The sequence below is a fragment of the Anopheles moucheti genome, chromosome 2, assembly GCF_943734755.1.
Source record: "Anopheles moucheti chromosome 2, idAnoMoucSN_F20_07, whole genome shotgun sequence".
NCBI lineage: Eukaryota > Metazoa > Arthropoda > Insecta > Diptera > Culicidae > Anopheles > Anopheles moucheti.
The window spans coordinates 98,072,304-98,091,547 of record NC_069140.1 but is presented as its reverse complement, the minus strand read 5'-3'; the positions used below and the strand labels follow the sequence as shown (position 1 = coordinate 98,091,547).

The window sequence follows — 19,244 nt, the reverse complement described above, 5'->3', positions numbered from 1 at the left end:
CACAAGATGCCAGGTCAAACAAATGTGGTTCTTTCGGGCCGGAATGCGTCACAGCTCACAAGATCGAAGAAGTTTTGCTTTAATGAATTCTGATTTTGAATAGTTTATTTTCCTTTTATTACAATATGTCGCTATACTTATATGTACACTTATCGCACTAAACGCTATCCACTCTCTCTTGGTACAAAGGCGCACTAGCTGCAAATCAAACCCGACGGACCCGTGACGATTGTGGATCACGCCGCGTTTGCTATTCTTCACAAAAAACAACTGGCTCTCTTCTTTGTTCGCTTCCGCTAGATTCACAATTTACATATCCCTGAATTAAATACGCACTACTCAACATCCTCCTCCGGCCGAATTGTTGCTGTTGCTGTTGAGCCGCTCCCTCAAATGACTAGTGAACTTGTGTATGTCTGTGTGAGTGTTACGCTTGATGGGAGCGCACATCGGGCTCGGGAGGAGACGGAACAGCTCCTATCTATCCTATCGGCTAAAACTTGACATTTATGTACAACGCAAAAACGATTCTAGTAGACCCAGTCTTAGTATCACGTGCCGCACATCAGTACTCCTCCCCAAACGGTCATCCTTACCCACGGTGGCAGCTTCTGGATTTGCTTATCACTTTGTTCACCACACTCCACGCCCCGGCCTCACACGCACCTCACAGTAACCTGACCGTGTTGAGAAAGATCACAAACAGCACTAACCGCGAGACGGCCACTGCCAGCGTTACCCCGCTGGCCAGGTTCGCCGACGGGGCCGAACTGCGGATGGATTTGCTTCGGGCCGCACCCTCGATCACGTTCCACCGGTCGTCATCCGCATCGTCGTCCAGCGGCCGGTCGAGGCTGATGTCGCGCTCGGTAACGAACCGATTGACGCTGTAACTGGCGCCGCCGGTTCCGCTGCCGGCGTGTGCCGATGTGCCGCCGCCACTGAAGCTGCACGTTGCCATCGGACGCCAGATTTTCGTGAGGTTCGGTGCGTACGCATCCACATTATCCGTACCCTGTTTCATTCGCACCAGCACGGAAAAGGAGAGAAAGAGAGAGAGATAAACGCACGTTAGTATAAGGTGACCAATCATCCCTCCGTCCAGCCGGAAGAAGAAGGTTTTTTGCGGGGCATGGCACCGCTTCAAGCGGTTAAAAAGGGCCCTCAATGGAGAGAAACCTCAATATTTGCATAAAATTGATTTATAAAGTACTATGCAAAAAGCTCCCAACTAGCTCCCGAGCAGGAACCGATAAATAATCCTCTCCTCGAGGGATGGAGTGGCAAAGCGGGAATTGAAAGTTGGGAAAGTTTTACAAGCGTCGATTCGATCTCCGGGTAGGGGGGTTTTGGTAAAGGGTTTTGGGAAATTCATTAGTTTCAACTACTCCGAAAATGAGGTCGAAAACTGGTCGAATCGACTTGACCATTCGACCTCCTTTACCCCAGGGAACGGAACTCTTCTGCGGCATTAAAAGATTCTAATTTATTCATTCAGTTGGAACTTACCGGTATGGGCGTATTCCGGGCGCTCCAGCACAGCGGCTTAAACGCGCCCTTGCGCACCACGTACTGGAAGTCGTTGAAGTTGACGCGCCAATCGTACGTGAGCAGCCGCTCCTCGAGCGTCATGCCGGCAATTTCCGGCGGTGATGCGATGCGAATCGGATTCGTACCGGCCGCCAGCTCGTTAATGCCGACCGCCCGCAACACCGTCGGCAGGCTCGGTATCGAATGGCAGGAGGTCAGTTCCTTCTGGCGCGGATAGTACAAGCTCAGCACCAGGCAGGTTTCGTCGCGCGACGAGTACCCGCCGAGTGCGATCTGCTTCCGGCCGGTACTGTCGTACGTGCACTCGGCGATCAACCGATCCCCGGGCAATGCCTTCACGGGCACATGCAACCGGCGGTACTCCTGGTAGTTGGCGTCCACGTTCGCGTCGTGTGCGATCGGTGTCAGCTCCTCGCGGTGCCGCACCTGCCGGAAGCGTATCTGCCGTCCCATGCCGTTCGTCTGCATCATCACGGCGAAGATGTTAATGCCGGGCCGGGGAAAGGCACGCTGCGTGCACTCCTCTATGCAGTGACCCTCGGACAGCACCCGATCCTGCCCCGGTGGGATGATGTGACGCCAGTTCGGTTGCATGCCGACCGAGAGGACGCCCGCGTCGTGCTTGCGGAGCGTCGTGGTGTAGTACAGCCGCAGGCCGGAGTTGTCGACGCGTGGCGTCAGGTCGACCGAATTGCTCTGGAAGCCGGTGTAGTGTGTTTCCATCATGTAGAACCGGGCCTGGTACGAATCGAGCGGGTAACCGGCCTCGAGCGGATAGGTGAAGCCCTGCAAATGAACGGTGGAGGAGAAAGAAGAAAAGAAAACGCCATCAGATACAATGTTTGGCCAAGATGGAATTGGAAGTGAAGACGCGTGGAAACCACAAGGTTTGTTGCTTTACTTCAGAAACGCCTTCAGCATCATGCTCGTGCGCGTGATTCAACCTTCTTGCCAGACAAATCTGTCCTTCAATCATGATCGCACGAAGGTGTCTTGCATCACAAAACCCGCGGGCGTTCAGCAATCAATCGACATCTTCTCGTGTCTCGACACCCTGCGCTGGCCCAAGCGGAGCAATTATTAAATGCTTAACATGTTTGATTGATTTTTTGTGAGGAGTTGTTTGGGTGCGTTCGAGAGGAAATTTATAATTGTGCACGGGGGTTAAAAGGTGTGTTGAAATGTCTTTTTTTTTCTTGTGGCATTTTCCACAAGCTTCTGTCTAACAATTTCCAATGTATGTCTGAGGGGGCATTAGCTTGTAAGCAGACATCTTTAGCGTTACAAATATCGCAAGACTTCTGAGTAAACACTTCTGTCTAACAATTTCCAATCAGAAGACAGTCAGAAGACAGAAGAACTTCTGTCTAACAATTTCCAATGTACGTCTGAGGGGGCATTGGCTTGTAAAAACAGACATCTTTAGCGTTACTTTAAGATATTCGTGTTGGTTGGACTCACCTCCGATCCTCGGGACCATGCAGCAACGATCGAGTTGCACGTCAGCAGCTCCTTTTCCGCTTCCATGCACGATCGACCGAACTCCCGCGACATGATCTCCAGCTCGGGCGTCGAACCCTGACACTCGTACAGTATGATGTGTCTCAGATGCGGAATGTTCGATCGCGACTCGATCACCGGTTCGTACTGTAAATAGAAGGGAGAAACGCGATCAGCATTCAGCCCACCGAGGAGATCATCACCTCCGGGAAAGGAGCTTACACTTACCCGTATCACGTGATGCTTCCGCACGAACTGGTCCAGCTTGAACATCGTACACCACCGCAGGTTATCGTCCGTCTGCGGTATCGGGACGTCCTTGTTGCGCAGCTCGATCGTCCGCGTGCGTGAATCCAGCTCGATCGGCACCTGATTGACGCGCTGCGTCAGGAAGATGGGTACCGAATCCTTGAACGCTTCGGTCGGATCCGGCAGCGTGCCGATCGCCTGGGAACCGTTTCTTGGCTCGCTGTTATGGTACATGTAGATGATGCGGATGGTGTCGTTCTGGTGGAGAGAGAGAGAGAGATTGAAAGTGGCAGAAACAAACCAAAAAAAAGCGATTAATATTTCAACTGCGAACCAAAGTGCACCCGGGGGTTACCGGGCAGTTTTCATGAACTCTGTTCTACACCCAGGCGCCATCTGCTACCATTTGACAGCCGGAGTTCATCAAACCCGGGGGGCCATCCCCACACAAGACGGTCCGAAACACATGCGGCTTCAATTATCGGCTTTATTCAAATGTAAATTTATTTAAATCCCCTTTGCGATAGGGGAGAGCCGTTCTGCTGCCTGTCGCTTGGTGGAAGTACCCAAATCTCTGCTCCAATGAACCAAAAAACCCGACCCGGCTCTCTCAGACAACCGGACGGGATGCTACTTTGTGTGTGTGGTGTTCCTTCCATTTTTTTTGCGACGTGCGACGATGAGGATTTTATGATTCTTCCAACTTTTGGCCACCGCGTTCTGTGTGTCCGGTGAGTCTGTGTAACATGACAAGTTCAAAATGTCCACAAAAGAATCAGCAATCCACCCGCCGCCGTAAGCGAGGTGTAAGTGGCTACGGGCGCTAGTAAAGTTTAATGCTGAATGCATCCATCACACCGAGAGTGGCCCTTAAGCGTTTTATAATTTGAATTTGCATTCATAACAGTGCGCAATTTTTGTCATTTGCATAAATTCATCATCCACACTAAAGGGGGGGAAAAACGTCCAGCGTCCGTCCGGCACGTCCCACGTCCCGGTCGAAGGGGGTTGATGGAAACAATAGCGAAAATGCAAGAAAATAAAAAAGAATGATAAAGTTACAGCCGGATTTCTTCGGCTGGATTTTCGTTTTCTTGGATGAGAACTTGCCCACGAAACGGGACAATAATTCAACGTCATTGATGATGCACAAGGTAGTGCGGCGGTGACTTATGAAAACTACACCGGCATAACAATTAGCCATCTGCTGTGGAATGTGCAATGATATACCTTCAATACCCTTTTTTTCGAGAATGCCTTCAAAAATCGCCAAAGCGACGGGCGCGTCTTGCTGTCCGGAATTGGCGAACAAGCGACAAATTAATGCAAATTCCTCACCCAATTCCCGGGCGACATTCATTGGCGGACATTACGCGGAAACATTCCGTTCGTATGGAATGTATCTCTTCCTTCTGGCCACCTTTACTTACCGTAATCGGGACATCTTGTGCCGTATCGCACGTATCGAGCTTCCGGCGGAACCGCAGCACCGTGTGGGTTGCATTCTCGTACCCCAGCAGCAGCACGTAGTCTAGCGACAGGTCCACGTGTGGCTCTCCGTTACTGTTCTGCTTAAAGTGTCGATCCTGGAGGAGAAGAAACAAAAAAAGGATTAATGTTGAGTTCTTACATGTACAGCAGGGTGGTTCCTCGTCAAGGAATTGCCCAATAAAGCATGGTGAATAAATTAAACTGGCCACATCCATGGCCCGCATAGTTTTTCCGGGGGTATAAATTATGAAAATCAAGCAAAACGGGAGCGCACCTCAGTGTCCGATCACGCGGGGACACGCGGTTTTGTTTGCGCCCTTGCGCCCGTTTAGCGAAAAGAACGTCAAACAGGTGGTCGTTCGCTTACCAGGCGAGTCCACCGCTTGGTGTTAATTATTTCACACCTTAATGCACAACCTGATTCCGGGCCTTTTTTTTTTTGTTTCGGGAAGTGAAAGAAACCCTTTTGCCGTTCGTACGCTTTAAGGATGGAGTGCTAATTTTTTTGTTTCTTAAAGAAAGAAAGCCACGGCCCCTTCCCGAAAGGGTCACTTCGCACCTTAACGGATGGTTAGCAGCGTGGGAGATAATATATCTTTTTTTTTCGCGATAAGAGTTAAGGGCGAGGCACCTCCAGCAAGGAAGGTGAGAATTACATTTGCTCACTATTTGTGGAAGCGCGACTCATTAGCGAATTGAGCTCGCCGTGAGCACGACAACGTGGTCGATGACGTATCTTAGGTGCATGATTAATAGGTCGAGTGGAAGAGGAGTGTATGCGAAGAAGCTGGTTGGTTTTAAAAAGCGTTGGCCCCACTCATGCTGCGCTAATGCCTGTTGAAAGCATTTGATCCATCCCGTAACGTGTAACCACGCATAGAAGCAACCACGTACGGAATCGGGGCTTATCGTTCCACTGGCGACACACAGCAACCATCACAAGGATTAAAAAGTAATTAACTTGCCGAGACGGAGCACGTTTCGTTCTGATCCTAGGGCAACATTCTTTCAGCACGAACACGTCGCGTCGGATGGTACTGAGCTTGGGAGCGAGAAAAGGCCGGCAACCTGAGCTCAAACCCGAACCATACCTAGACCCGAAAATCTAAGACATTTTGGACGGGTCAAGTCGTCAAGATGTCGACGGAGAGATAATAAAATATTTTTCTTTTCCCCTTCTTCACCCCGGTCGGGGTCCGTCTTGTACCCTTTTGTGCCGGAAGTTGTGCTTAGAGAAGCAAAAACAGGTTCGAAATGACACATCGCCCGTGTAGTCCCCGTTTCATGAGACATGAAGACATTCCCTACCGAAAACCTCTGGGGACAAGATTAATTGGCTCTTTTCGGGGAGTGGAGGGATTGCAAAAATGTACAACAGAATGTAGGCTAATTTCACCTTTCCTACCCTGCGAAAGCAAGCGCCACAATTTTGCGTCTGTTTGCGTTGATTTTTTGATTAATTAAAACACACGTACGGGCGCGCGCGAGAGCAGTGATGAAAAGATGATGTTTCACCAAAGTTAACCATTTCCACCCGATAATTATAGACCCCCGGGGTGGGTGGCCCGGGGTGGTGGGAAAGGGAAAAGAAACATGATACACCTATCGCAGGGGCCACAACCTATCATCAAACCACAACTGCATGGGTGTGAGTGAAAGTTCGCCAAAAAACAAAAAAGCAGCCCCCGAAACCCTTCGACAACGGTCTGGGCGCAGGAAAATAATTCAACTTTTGATTACAGACTGCCACCATTACCGGGCGCCGCCTAACAACCCAGAGACCCACAAAAACACATACGAGGAGGTGTCTTTTGTAGGGTCAAGACACCCCATTTTATAGGAGTGGAGTGACCCAGAAAAGTAAAATTAATTCCCTCGGCGAAGATTACTGCGCCGGGGTGTTGTTTTTCTTGTCTTTCTTGCCGGGAATCAATTTCTCTCAGTTCCCAACGAAGCTTTCTTCATCGCCTTTTCATCCATCCAGTTTTATTTACTTCCGTTTGGGTTACTGACGAAAACCCCATCTCCAGAAGAGGGTGTGATGATGAGCGGCCCTATGTAGGTCTCATCTTTTGGGGGCCCCAAGATCTTCCGCCAAAACCCCGACTAGACTTCCGGGTTTTATTCGCCTTTTCATGGTGCGCTACCCCGTTGGGGGGTTGGAAGATTGTAGGTCGTTTTTGGAAGGTTCCAGGGCCTCAAGACGGGGAAAACCCAACGCCATTGATTGAAATCAATTTCCGCTCCATTTCGTTGCATGTTTCGCGCTGACCACACGGGGCAACGCACGTGATCATGATGGATGCCATTGCGCGGGTCTGAATATTTGATGTGGGACCTATCGGTGTCAAAGTGCGTTCGTAATGGGGGGATTTTTTTGAAAGTGTCTAGTCACCGGGAGTCATCGGTACCCCCACACGTGCTTCCGATGGTTGTTTTACGTCAGCAGAAAAACACAATCTTTTGCAAAATTCGTCCTGAGACTGAGCGGGGTGTCTACAGTGACCGGACAGTTTTTGCAGCTTGTCTCCGTCATCCCGTATATTTATGCACTCCCGATGGTGGTGAATGTTCAATCAATCATGGTTTAAAATTAGAGGAAACAAAATGTCTTCTTATCTTCGTACCGCAACGGTGTCTTGCATGGTGAAGTTCCTCGAAAAGCGAACGTTTTTGTTTGCGGCCCAGATGCCCCACGGTGCATACCAAACGCAGACGCTGGAATTCCTTTTTCCTCAAAAGGACACCGACAACAGATTTAAGAAAAATAGAACAAAAAGAGGAAAAAGAGAGCGTTCGGTTTCCTATCACAAAAAGGACGGCCGCAGAGGTTAATTGAGCGTAAATCTTGAAGGAATCCTAAAACCGTCACCCGATAAGCGTGTCTCGCCAACTCCGATTCCCTCCGCTTGTCGTGAGTCATCGTGCACGAGGTCGTCCCTTAAAGGATGCAGCACCCAACGAAGATAACTCGTTCTCACGCCCAAACCCGTGCTGCTGCTGGTCTTCCATCTTCCAAATGCACCTTTAAAGTTCGATCCTCTGCAGTGCCTCTTCGCGAAGCTCTTGGAATCCATCGGTACAAATATTTCAATTTAATGTTACGTAGTTTGACTGAAATTCGGATTATTTGTGTTTGCTTGCTACCCACTCTCGAACGAAATAAAAGTATCCAACGAGACCACGCATCGAGCGAGGGAAAAGACCTCAAAGGCAAGACCACTGGCCTACTCGACGCGTAAGAAGCAAGAAGTAATGTTAATTAAAAGCAATTATTCTTCTCCTCGTCAAGCACAACCAGGGCAGGGTGACTCAGTGCAGCCGGGTTACGGGTCTTACGCATATAACTACCGGGTCTCTTCCCCACGCGGGCCACCGTAATGGGAACACCCTTTTTAGATCCCGTTCCGGCAGGTTCTCACACAAACGAAGCAATGAGTACGAAAAAAAAATCACGTACCCCCGTATTGTGTAGCGGGGGAACTCGGTTTATATCTCCCCCTCCCTATTCGCTAAGATGCAAAGTGAATTAAATGTAATGTGAGCAATTTGCTACTAGCGAGAAGGCAAAAAACAACTTCAACCACCAAAATTTGGCGAAAGTCCGGGTACGATGACGCCGCGGCACAAACTTTCCTGGCGCCGTCAAGTCCCTTTCATCATCCCACCCGATACAGTCTAGACTTTTGCCGACTTTTCCAGAGGAGTTATCCGCGCGAGAATGTGAACTAATTAATAAAAATTACAAAACTACCATTAGTTGCTGGTGTAAAACCGTACACAATACGAAGCGCCATCGAACAAACAAAACAAACAAAAGAATAAAACCAGCGAAACTCACTTTCTTTATTGCCAAATGTGGGCTAAGACATCGTGCTGATTTTGCACCACAAGCAAACGAATCGAGCGTACTCGGGGAGAAATAAACCAAAGCCCATATCATTGCCACACAGCGTCATCATCATTATGCGAACGGGCGGGATGATATTATACCTCCAACGACTATCCGACATATGGCGCACAGGATGTCGAACTCGATTGCCAGACGAAGGTTATGATTATTATGACCATACACATCCACACACATGTCCCACCATGTGATCAGGCGACCAAGGGAAAACCAGTCAGAGCAACCGAGCCAGAAAGGTTCTTATGATGCAGAATAGCAAGCTTCTGGTAGGTTATTTTTCTTGCTTAACTACACACGCTTCCACACATTCTCTCCCTCGTTCATAACTGGTGGCTTGCAGCAGAGTCAGTAGCAGCACCAGCAAAGAAAAACTTTGCCCGTTTACCATCTCCATCCCAAAGACCAAACCCCAAGCTTGCTTGGATGTTTTGATCTCCCCCTTTCATCGAGGTCCAAATTATTATGACTCTCCATTCGGGACTTTTTTTTTTCGCTCTCCTGGCTTGCTTTGTTTGTCGCCATGGTAGCTTGGAAACAGCATCGGGAGGTAACTTGATCGGGATGTTGTGATTACACATTCATTGCAAACACAAAGAGCAGAGACAAAATATGTTGGTAGCAGGCGGTGAGATTCGCTTTGCCATTGTCCAGCTGGTTTCTGGCGATTGCGGAGTGCTGCAATATGCTGTAACTTCATCACCGGATCTCACCGATATTGGAAAAGGGGAACCCGCAAGATGTTTTCCTCGCCACCGTTGCGAAATCTAGCACTCTTGTTTGTGTCGAACTGCACACTGCATATGAGTTGAGCTATGTTTTTGAGGGGGGGGAGATTCATCGCGCATCCAAATAACACACGAGTCAGCGAGTTTTTACAGCTCGTCAAAGCTGCTGCTCAAGAAGAACCGGTCGGATCGAGCGAACCATAAACAGCTTTTCTCATCTGACCGCGCCAGAGGGTAAGAAAACCCTTTTCGCTTCGAAAAACACTGACGATGGACATCAAACTTCTGGCCCCTCGATGAAGAGTGCAAACGGTTGACGGTTCATCGCGCTTGGATTAACCTTTGCCGAGAGTGACGGTGCCGTCGGAGTAACTTCCTTCTAATGTCTCGGTAGCGTGGGCTAGGCCCTTGTTGCGGAAAACTTGTTGCCCAAGTAATTTCTATTCAAAATGACTTCACCAATTGAATTCCAGAGTACTCTTTTATTTCTATCCAAAATCGTGCCCCGTTGGGAATGATGATGATGATGGTGACATCTTCCTGCAAACCTGCAACTCAATCTAAATGCTAATGCGCCATCCAGTAACACTTCACTCACAGTGTTCGATCCGAGATCCGGCCTTTTGCTTCTCAACCGCACAATACCCACAGGTGCGAGATGTTCGCAGCTTTTCTGGGTCATTTGAGATGATCTGGACACTGGCGAACTGAGCCCTCCTGGCGTTCGTCAATTCCGGATCAAAACTGCCCGTTTCGGACTAAAAGTGGTGTGCCCTTCGTGGATCGCTTGATTGAGTTGTCGTCGAGACGGACTGGACTGGGGGGGCCATAATACCTTTCCGAGTGAACGAGTTCTTGCGGCAAATTTAAGTTCTGCCCATCAAACAGGGAAAACTTTGTACGCATTAAAACAAAATTTAAGGGTCCGTGGATCGGAGGATCCACATCCCCGGTAGCACACAACACCGAAAAACCCCCACGAAAGCTACTCACTTCCACACGAGTGCGTGCGAGCAGGGATCCGGACATTAATGGACATGACCCAAAAAAGAAAAAAAAACAGCTCCCCTGGCCCCAGCTCCGACTCAACCGCTTTTCGCAAAAAAAAACGGAACCGGAGTGATAAATCATTCAAATTAGTGACCGAAGCCATAATTTGCATTATGGGGATGCTCCCTCTCTCCCGGCCATTGCGTGCCGTTTTTGTGAACCGCTGCAATAAAAGTCGGCAAGGAAATTGGAATTTCCGAAGAACTTCGAACCCCTCGGAAAGCTCGGAACGGAACGAAGAGGGAACCGAGAAAAAATAAACCGGACGAAAAAACTCCAAATCCGAAAGTTGAGTTCCTCCTACCAATTAATGTTTAGAGAGTCCGTGCGTCCTTCGTTTGCGTTTGCGTGGCCCCGCGAATATGTGCGTTTGTCTGGTAAGCGACGACGAAACTTATCATCCAGTTCTGCTTTATCCGCCCCCTTTCCAACATGAGGCAGGTTTTTTTTCTGGCTGCTCTACAAAGTTTTACGGACATTTGCAAAACTTCGACCCAAGAATGCGATCCTTTTGCAATTCGGCAAAACTCCGAAAGCCCCCGGAAATGGTGGTGGTGGCGATAGAGGAAAGGTAAGCAAATCATAAATCTCTATCATTGGGAAATGAGTATTCTTTTCCGGGGCCATGAGCAAAACCCAAATAAAAGCCTGTTTGCCAGGCCTTTTTTTCCCGATCCCGCGCTCATCCCAACCAAACATTGTGACGTTTATGCGTTTATGCGCCTTTTGTTGTGTGCAGCTTGTGAGGAATGGTGCGAGGAATTTGCTTGCTTTGAAGTGGGCGTTTCGGCCACGGTGTTCCACCCCAGCCTCTCCGGAACTGCAACAGGCTTGCTTGCCTTCGGTCTGTTGTCCGCCAGTCGCCGATAATGGCTTTATGGCGTATATCCATACCCAAAAACCAGCGTCTGTGGAACGGTGGTAACGACGTTAGATACCAGACGGAATGGCCATTAGAAAGGAGTGCACGTAACGCTACTCCATACACCAGGACGGGGGGGAAAAATTGGACATTCAGCTGATTTAGCCCCTGGGAACTGGATTGTGTGGATTGCATATAGCCGGTCAGGGCTACACGAACAGCACGTATCGCTCGGAATTGTCCAATATCTGGCGTCAATCACCTTTTTGCACTCGTCAATTTTCCCCCCAATCCCACAGTCCTGCTCTCGGGTCTCATGAAAGTTGACATCCGGGATTCCTGGGATAATGGCATCATGAAGATGTGGACATTTTAACGCATCCGACGAAGCGCAACTCAACCGTACCGGAAAGAGTTGATTCCCTGCATCAACCACAGAGGAGGCCAAAAAAAGAACACTTCATTCGCCCGTGTGTCGAAAGGAATCTTGCATTTGCATATTACATTTATCAGCAGCCGGGGAAGCGAATAGCCGTAAGGTACTATCCTAACTAACACACGATCGTTCTCGTCGTTTGTCTGGCTGGTGACTTGGGGATGTAGAACCCCCTCTACCCGGGACTGCGTGTTCTACAAAAAGGACGCAGCTGCTTAAAGCAACACCGACCACCGTCTGGGAGGGAGTCTCGAAAATATCCAGATGATAAAGCGAAATGCCGGAAAGCAATGCCAGACTCAGGCACCGCTCCTAGAACCCAGCGTGCGCTGTGGGCTGTGGTTTTTCCCACTGCCAGACATATCCCCGATACGCCCAGATACACAATGGACGAAGGCAAGGCACGCACAGCTCGGCACAAAAAAGATTTGTTTATCCAAAACGTCCAAACACCACATCGTGCTGGAGCTGCTGTTGAGCGTACGGATGCGGATATTAAATTGTTTTTAAAACGTGTAAAGCAGGTGTCGTCCTGAAGCGAAGAAGGAATGTTCCCGTAGCAGGGGCATCGTGTAATGTGATTGTTATGACCGGCAGTAGTGGGTTCCGGTGTCCGAAAAGCCCGGGAAACCCCATCGAGGCCATGATGCGTTCAATTGCATCAAACGGAGCCTGCTCTTAATCTGGCGAAGCTTCAGCTGGGAGTTACGCTTACCGGGGGCACATCGAAGCGAAAATCTGCTCATATTAATTTCATCCCACACTCCGGCATTTCTCCGGCAGATGAGATGGGATGGTGTGGTGTGGCCACTGCAACGAAATCAGGTGCAGATGGAAGATGCAATGGTAACCGGACGTGAGCAAAACCAGCAAGACGATACAAATGGCTCCCCATCGGTCTTCTCTCTAGTCTGGCCGGCGTCATCCTCGGGCTACCGTGCTTTTGAAGGATTACCTCGCAAACACACTGGCACTACCGCACCAGATGGGAACACTTCATTTCGTGCCAGCGAGCGCCAGCATTCCGTTGAATTTGTGTGCGTCGGGTTACAGCCAGCACACGGCTCTAGATTGGTGCGCATTAATCAAGCGTTTCAGGGTTGCATGTAAATTGAAGAAATTCGTTCCCATTTTGGGGGAGGGGGGGATGTGAAGAACACTCCTTATTCTCCAAAAAAAAAATGGAGACGACCCATCCCGCACACGGTCTCAAATCAAAACAAATTGATTTTAATCAACTCAACTGATACTCCCTTCAGCTTCAATTACATCGTCATAACTTACGCATATGGCCCCGTTTCTTAAGCCTTACACACACGAAGACACTTAACTAGACCAACTCATCTTCTAAATAACGAAGATGAAGATCGAGTAGGGAGAGAGAGGCCAAAAAATTGCTTAACCGCTTATGTGTCCCTCAAACGCTTAGAAAAAGCGAAATAAAACCGAATCCATTGGACGATGGTCGAGCCGTAGCCAACGGGCAGCGGGATAGCGGACACAAAGTAAAGCGAGAGACCCAGAGCTCTCCTTCTCCCCTAATATGATATCATTTTTATGTCCCTCGATCGGGACGCTTGGTCAAAATGGGTAAGAAAGAAGGGGATTTTCATCGAACGAGTTCTCGCGATGTCGGTCTCCACATGCTGCTGGACATGAAACTTGTACGAATGATGTGTACGGGAATGTGTGTTTAGTCGGGTTCGATATTTGGAAAACGGTTTCGACCACAACTGCAGGCACCCTCGTGCTCCAAAAATGATTGCCACCAATCAAGACACTTTATCTGCTGCGTCTACGCGGGGTTTCGGTTCCGCTATTGGAACGCGAACGGAACGGAGGGCCGAAGATGGCTTCAAAAATTGATTCAAATCACCACACACAACCACCACCCCGGATGGTGTGTAGCAAAACCTTCATCATTCAGCACGAGAAACAATCAGTTGTTGCCCATCTCTCCCTCCTGACGTCAGAACTCCCGTCCTTCAGGCGCTTCACATGCGGCGTTAAACACGCGGTCTGGGTCGTGGCCAGATACAGCAGAACGACCGCTGAATTCCACCATTTAAATCATCACACTAACGAGCCACACTTACACACGAGCGACCCGTACCGGGGAGGCTCCCAAAGAAAAGTTTTCCCCCAAACAAAAAAAAAGCACCACCACTGGTGAGGACCAGGTGTGATGGACGGTAATTTATGCGGCCAACCAAGCCAAGGAAAGCCATACGCGGTTTGTGTGTTCTTTCCACCCAAATAATACGAAACCTCGTGGCCAGTTTTCCACGCCCATTCTCGAAAAAGGAACAACTTTTCTTTCTTCTTGAACACGTAGCGCTCGCTGCGTAGGAAGCCATTTTTGGACGAAAGCTCAACACCCGGAGCTGTGTGATAAGTAACCGAATTTGCATGACCAACATTACGATGCTGTGTGTGTCTGTGTGTAAGCAGCTTTTACAACCATCAACGTAACCACCCCCAAAGGGAATGTGTTTTTTTTTTGTTTTACTGAGTAGCATTAAGCTCCCTGCGGGAAAAACGCAATGGCGTCCAACAGAGTTTGCACCTCATTCTGAATGCGTGTGGGAGGTTTCGTATGGACCACCGTAATTAACAGAAGCACAAAGCAAATGGCACACGAAAACAGGGGAAAATATTCAATACAAATCATTAATTTAAATGAAGTTGTCTTGCAGCGCAAGCTAAAACAAGCGCTTGACGCGGTTTTAGTTTGTAGTCCGCCTTGAAACTAAATTTGCTTAAGATAACGAATAAAATCTTCACAAAAGCGATGAATTCTCAACCGAAGCAATTTATTTTTCCCCACTCATCAACAGTTTAGGCTTGTTTTTTTTTGTCGCACAAATGCTTCAATCAGCAGTATCTTATCTGATGCACTTTTTTCCTGATCTTCAAACGAAACTACACGCTGTTGCCCGGACGGACACACATTTCCGTTGTGTGTGTGCGTGTTTGTCAGTTGTTCATCAACCTTCTTGCGCCTTGCTTCACAAGCTCGCCCCAACCAGATTCCTGCCACCAGAGCCACCCACTAATTATGATTCCCGGCCGTGAAGCAACATCGCGATGATGCTTATCGCCTGCTGGAAGATGCTGCTGATGAGGCACAAAAGCACAGCAAAACGAAAAAACCACTGGTGGATGGATGCATTGGTGTTTTTATTTTTCGCTTTGCTTCCTTCCTGCTACATATTATAATTCTTTTCCCATCTTTTCTCGCTCGTCCCCCCAACGGGGGCTCAAGTATTTGCTTATCAGTGAACCAAGATCGCACACCGAATTTCACAACGGGCACCAGCCGGGGCACAACAAAACACAAAATAGTATCACCAAAAACGAGTTCAAACGTTCAAGATCAGAAAGGAAGAATTATCCTCGCGCTGTGACGGCACACCAGCGCGAAGAAAAGGAACAAACAAACGCACACACACATTCAAAATGAGCCCACTTCACTCACCGCGAGTTGTTCGCGGGTAGGAAAAAGTGGGAAAATTTATCGTCACTCATTAATAACATTAATTAAATTATAAACACAGCCACAGGAAGCCAACGCTCTGGTGTGGACGCGTAGGCAAAACAGCGTCGTGCTTGGGCAGCATAATAGAATCATAAGATTTTATGAATGCATTCATTCTGCTTTCAACGCACTGGGAAAATGGCCGATCCGATGGTGCCGACTCCAGGCCGAAACTTGGCTTATTAACTTTCGTCGTCTTCCATCTTGCGGTGTGATCGTGCAGTCGAGATATGATGTGACAGCAAAATAAAACATTTTATTCGCTTTTTTGTTCATCAAACAAAACACACAAACGATTCTTGCTTCGCCCTTCAAAACACACTCCCACTTGAATGTGTTCCTTGTGCGACCGGAGCTGCCGATAGCTCATTTGTATGATTTATGAGTTCCCGTCTCATTGGCAAATAATCGGATGATCCGCTATTAGGTTGAGATGATCGTAGCACACGAACGAAGGCAACGAGACATCCCTCGTCATCAACGTTCAGAGCCGCACGATCGATCGAGAACAAAAGATTTTAACGGATGATCGAACTTCACATCGACAAACAGACACGTCACGCACGCAGATTAAAGAGCCGGGGGGAATAAAAAAAGCATTTAAAGCCGCTCCCCATCAGCTAGCAAACAAAAGAAACCAACCGAAAAAACAAATTCGTGTAGGCGATCGAAATCAGATGCACGAGATGGCTTACCTGGAAGTGAACCTGCCCATTCTCGACCCACCCGATGACAACATCCGCACCGTAGATGGTACCGTCGGTGGAGAATCCGAGCCCGACGTAACCCTGCGTACGGGCCTGCACCTCGAACGTGATGTCCTGCTGGCTGATGCTCCACAGCAGCCGATAGTTCTCGTCCAGATCGACCGCATGGTCCCAGTGGGCGGCCGCGGCAACCGCCGACAGGAAGCCGACGATCCCGAACAGTACTTTGGTTGGGCAGCACATTTTGCTTTTCTCTCTATCACACTTGTACTATAGAAAACACTGTGGTATGAACTTTTGCAGCGATAAAACTCCGTTTACTTGCTCCGCTTTATGTTGGGAGTTTGAGACGATTTTGCTGCTGCTAAACGCTTATTCTTTGGGTTTTTTGGGCGGTGGTGTCGAACCCCGAAGAAGCTCTACACAACACACGAAAGTTGAAGTACGTCACTAGATGCAATGAAGCTTTTCCACTCATTGAAGACACTGCTGAGCACACTGCTGTAAGTGAAAGAGAGGAGAAAAATGGCATTTAGTTATGTTATTAAATAAAAGAAAATGTAAAAAATAATGTAATAATGTAAAAAAATGATCTCTTTTGCGTTCGCCATACTTATAAAGCTGTATTCTTCCTTAAAAAAATGTAACTGATTTGGTGGGACATTAAAAGAGATAGTGTATCATGAGCCATTTTTTGTTCGAAAAAATAATCTTTCAATTACATCAAATTAAAACAGAAATATAAAAAAAGTCATTTTCTTTATTCGGTTTGTGATCAGCATCCATAAAACCGAAATACGCACACGGGTGTGGAATTTAAAATCCTCATATCTCCACGCTGCCTTCCCGCTGCTGATAATATTCAACGCATCCATTACACACACACGTCAGCGAATCGATTATCATGATGCAAAACACGGGAATGCCAAAAAGAAAAACCGGGTTTCGTTTCTCCACAATAATAATCGCGCACCGTCCACACTTTCGCTTGGCATCATCAGCAGGTGAGCTGCACGAAAAACAATTCTCCCACCGGGGAACGGTAACGAATTTTCCAACCCTCCACTCAGCAGCTGTACATTTGAATTGCTAATATAAACGCGCCAGTTAGAGAAGATTCACGGCACCGAAATTCAATATTCGCCGTGCTTTGCCGCTTCGCGGTGTGGGTGGCTTTTTTTTGCTGTGTGTGTTCCTGATGCAATGGAAATACAAAGCCGTTAAGGAAAATTTAATACACAAACCTCTCTTCACTTGCCCCCTTTAATGGTAAAAAAGGCACAACCACAGCCTCTGCTATGTGCGAATATTTCATTTCTACCATGTGGTATTAACTTGAGACATACCTTTTTCGATACGATCGGATGCAAAGAGCGTTAAAATTTGTAATGATCGCACTCAAACATAAGGATGTGTCATAAGAGTGCGGTTTTTACGAAGGAACACCATTTTGGACAAAGAAAATCCGAAATTAAAGCTCGAAATTGATCTAATTTTCAGAACGAATTAGTTGCGGGTTCGCTACGGGTTGCTGATTTTGTTTAAACGTGACGATGAAGATAGTATTACGAACAATATTCCTCCGAAAGAAAATCATTCTCCAAACTTCAAAGAGCACAAAATCGGATCCCAATGAGTTCGATATTTCTATTCTTGATTTCATCTTTTTTTACATTAACGGCCAAACAAAGGAAGAAAGCTTTCGTTCCTGGAAGAATCTAAGCAACAAACATATCTTATCCACAACAAACATCATCATCATCAGCAGGGTGGAGATCGTGTTTCGTGATTATGATCCGGACGAATCCGGTTCGAAAACCTTTCTCGCCGATTGACCACCAATTGAGGAAGAAAAAGGGACCCGAACCAGCACCGAATTTGACCTGGAAAGGCATTTGTTGTTTGTATCTTTGGTAGGAAATCTGAAACATGCCCGCCTGCTCTCCGAGTCGATTTACGAGGACGGACGAGAATGGGCCGTCTCCCAGGCGTCTGCATTCTCTCCGCACCGCTTACCTGCAATCGTGGGCAATGCAACCCCTAAAACTGCATCTTGCTTTATAATTTCAACCCAAAACAACGTTACAGGCAGAGAAAACCGTGTTTTCCAAAACATCTATTCATCCCTTCGGGGTGCGGAAAACAAACCCCCGTACAGGCGGATGAATCGCGTTTTGTCTGCTTTTGCGTGTTTTTCGCCAAACAAATCCTCCCTTCTTGCAAGACGGAAGACGGAGAAGACGGAACGATAATGAAAAATGCCAAGCAAAGCGGTCATAAAGGCAGCCAGGAAACTAGCAGAACATTAATAAAATGCTTACTGTTACGACGCTTTGATTGTGTCCCATAAATCGTACCCCAAAACTTTCGAAGGTAGTTTCAAACGAACTTTCCTGTGCGTGTTGTAACAATTTTTGTGTGTTACAACCCTTAAACGGGTCGATGCGTTCAAAAGCCACCAAACTGCGCAGGCACGATGAATGAAATCGTTTTATTTTCCTTTGCCGATGTGTACCCCCTAACAGCAGACGGTAAAAGTTATTCTTCTGTTTGTATAAAAACACACACAGCTGTATGAGTTCTGTTTTGGAAAACAAAATATTCCAACATCCATCAATGGATGGCTCTGACCGATGGAATGTGTCACACCTTTTTCATCACAAAAATTGCAACTGCGAAAAAAAAGGGATGACGGGGAAACCGAAGGGATGACATTTGGCGTTGTCTGGTTTGGGCCAAAACATGGCACCCTCCGGTGCCGAGGGGTTTTGTGTCAAAATATGTTTTTGTGGAAAGTTATGAAAGAACAAAAAACGGGGCTTCGGGGAAAGAGTGACATTGCTGGTAAATCGAATGGGATGAGACGACGCCTGACAGGGATTATTAGTTTCGTCCTGTTCCGAAAAAAGGCATTATCCCGTTCGGAAAAACAAACTTATCTTTGTGAATCTAACCAAACAAACGGGGACCATTTGGTGACGTACGGAGCAATGTTATGCAAAGGTGGGCACAAAATGGTACGTCAAGTAAATGAAATTCCTTGTGGAAGAATTTTCGAGCTCAAAACTAGTTTTTCAACCCGTAGCTTCAAACTCCTTGATGGAGAAATTCAAAACAAGGCCTCACACACCCTTCCAAAGCCCCAGGGTGAGCGTTTTGAGCGGTGTAGTGTTAATAAATTATCTATCCTCAGTTTGAGAAACTAAAACAAGAGACGAGAGAGAC

At 47.7% G+C, this 19,244-nt stretch overlaps 1 protein-coding gene across 1 annotated transcript; it reads right to left on the bottom strand.

Moving 5' to 3' along the window:
- Window positions 1–204: 204 nt before the first annotated feature.
- On the bottom strand, window positions 205–16,262 carry LOC128296874 (MOXD1 homolog 2-like). Its single transcript, XM_053032390.1, has 6 exons — window positions 16,008–16,262; window positions 4,731–4,886; window positions 3,280–3,558; window positions 3,013–3,198; window positions 1,510–2,337; window positions 205–1,015 (listed from the first exon to the last, which is right to left on the bottom strand). Exons 1-6 carry the CDS (start codon window positions 16,260–16,262, stop codon window positions 668–670), a joined length of 2,052 nt encoding a protein of 683 aa, XP_052888350.1. The 3' UTR covers window positions 205–667.
- Between the last annotated feature and the right edge of the window lie 2,982 nt (window positions 16,263–19,244).

What these genes read in the sequence shown, in the direction of transcription:
- LOC128296874 (XM_053032390.1), bottom strand. Translation starts at nt 16,262, where the DNA reads ATGTGCTGCCCAACCAAAGTACTGTTCGGGATCGTCGGCTTCCTGTCG. An exon ending in ATGGGCAGGTTCACTTCCAG is followed by an intron (nt 4,887 to 16,007) that starts GTAAGCCATCTC and finishes CTTCTCCTCCAG; the next exon opens with GATCGACACTTTAAGCAGAA. An exon ending in CACAAGATGTCCCGATTACG is followed by an intron (nt 3,559 to 4,730) that starts GTAAGTAAAGGT and finishes TCTCTCCACCAG; the next exon opens with AACGACACCATCCGCATCAT.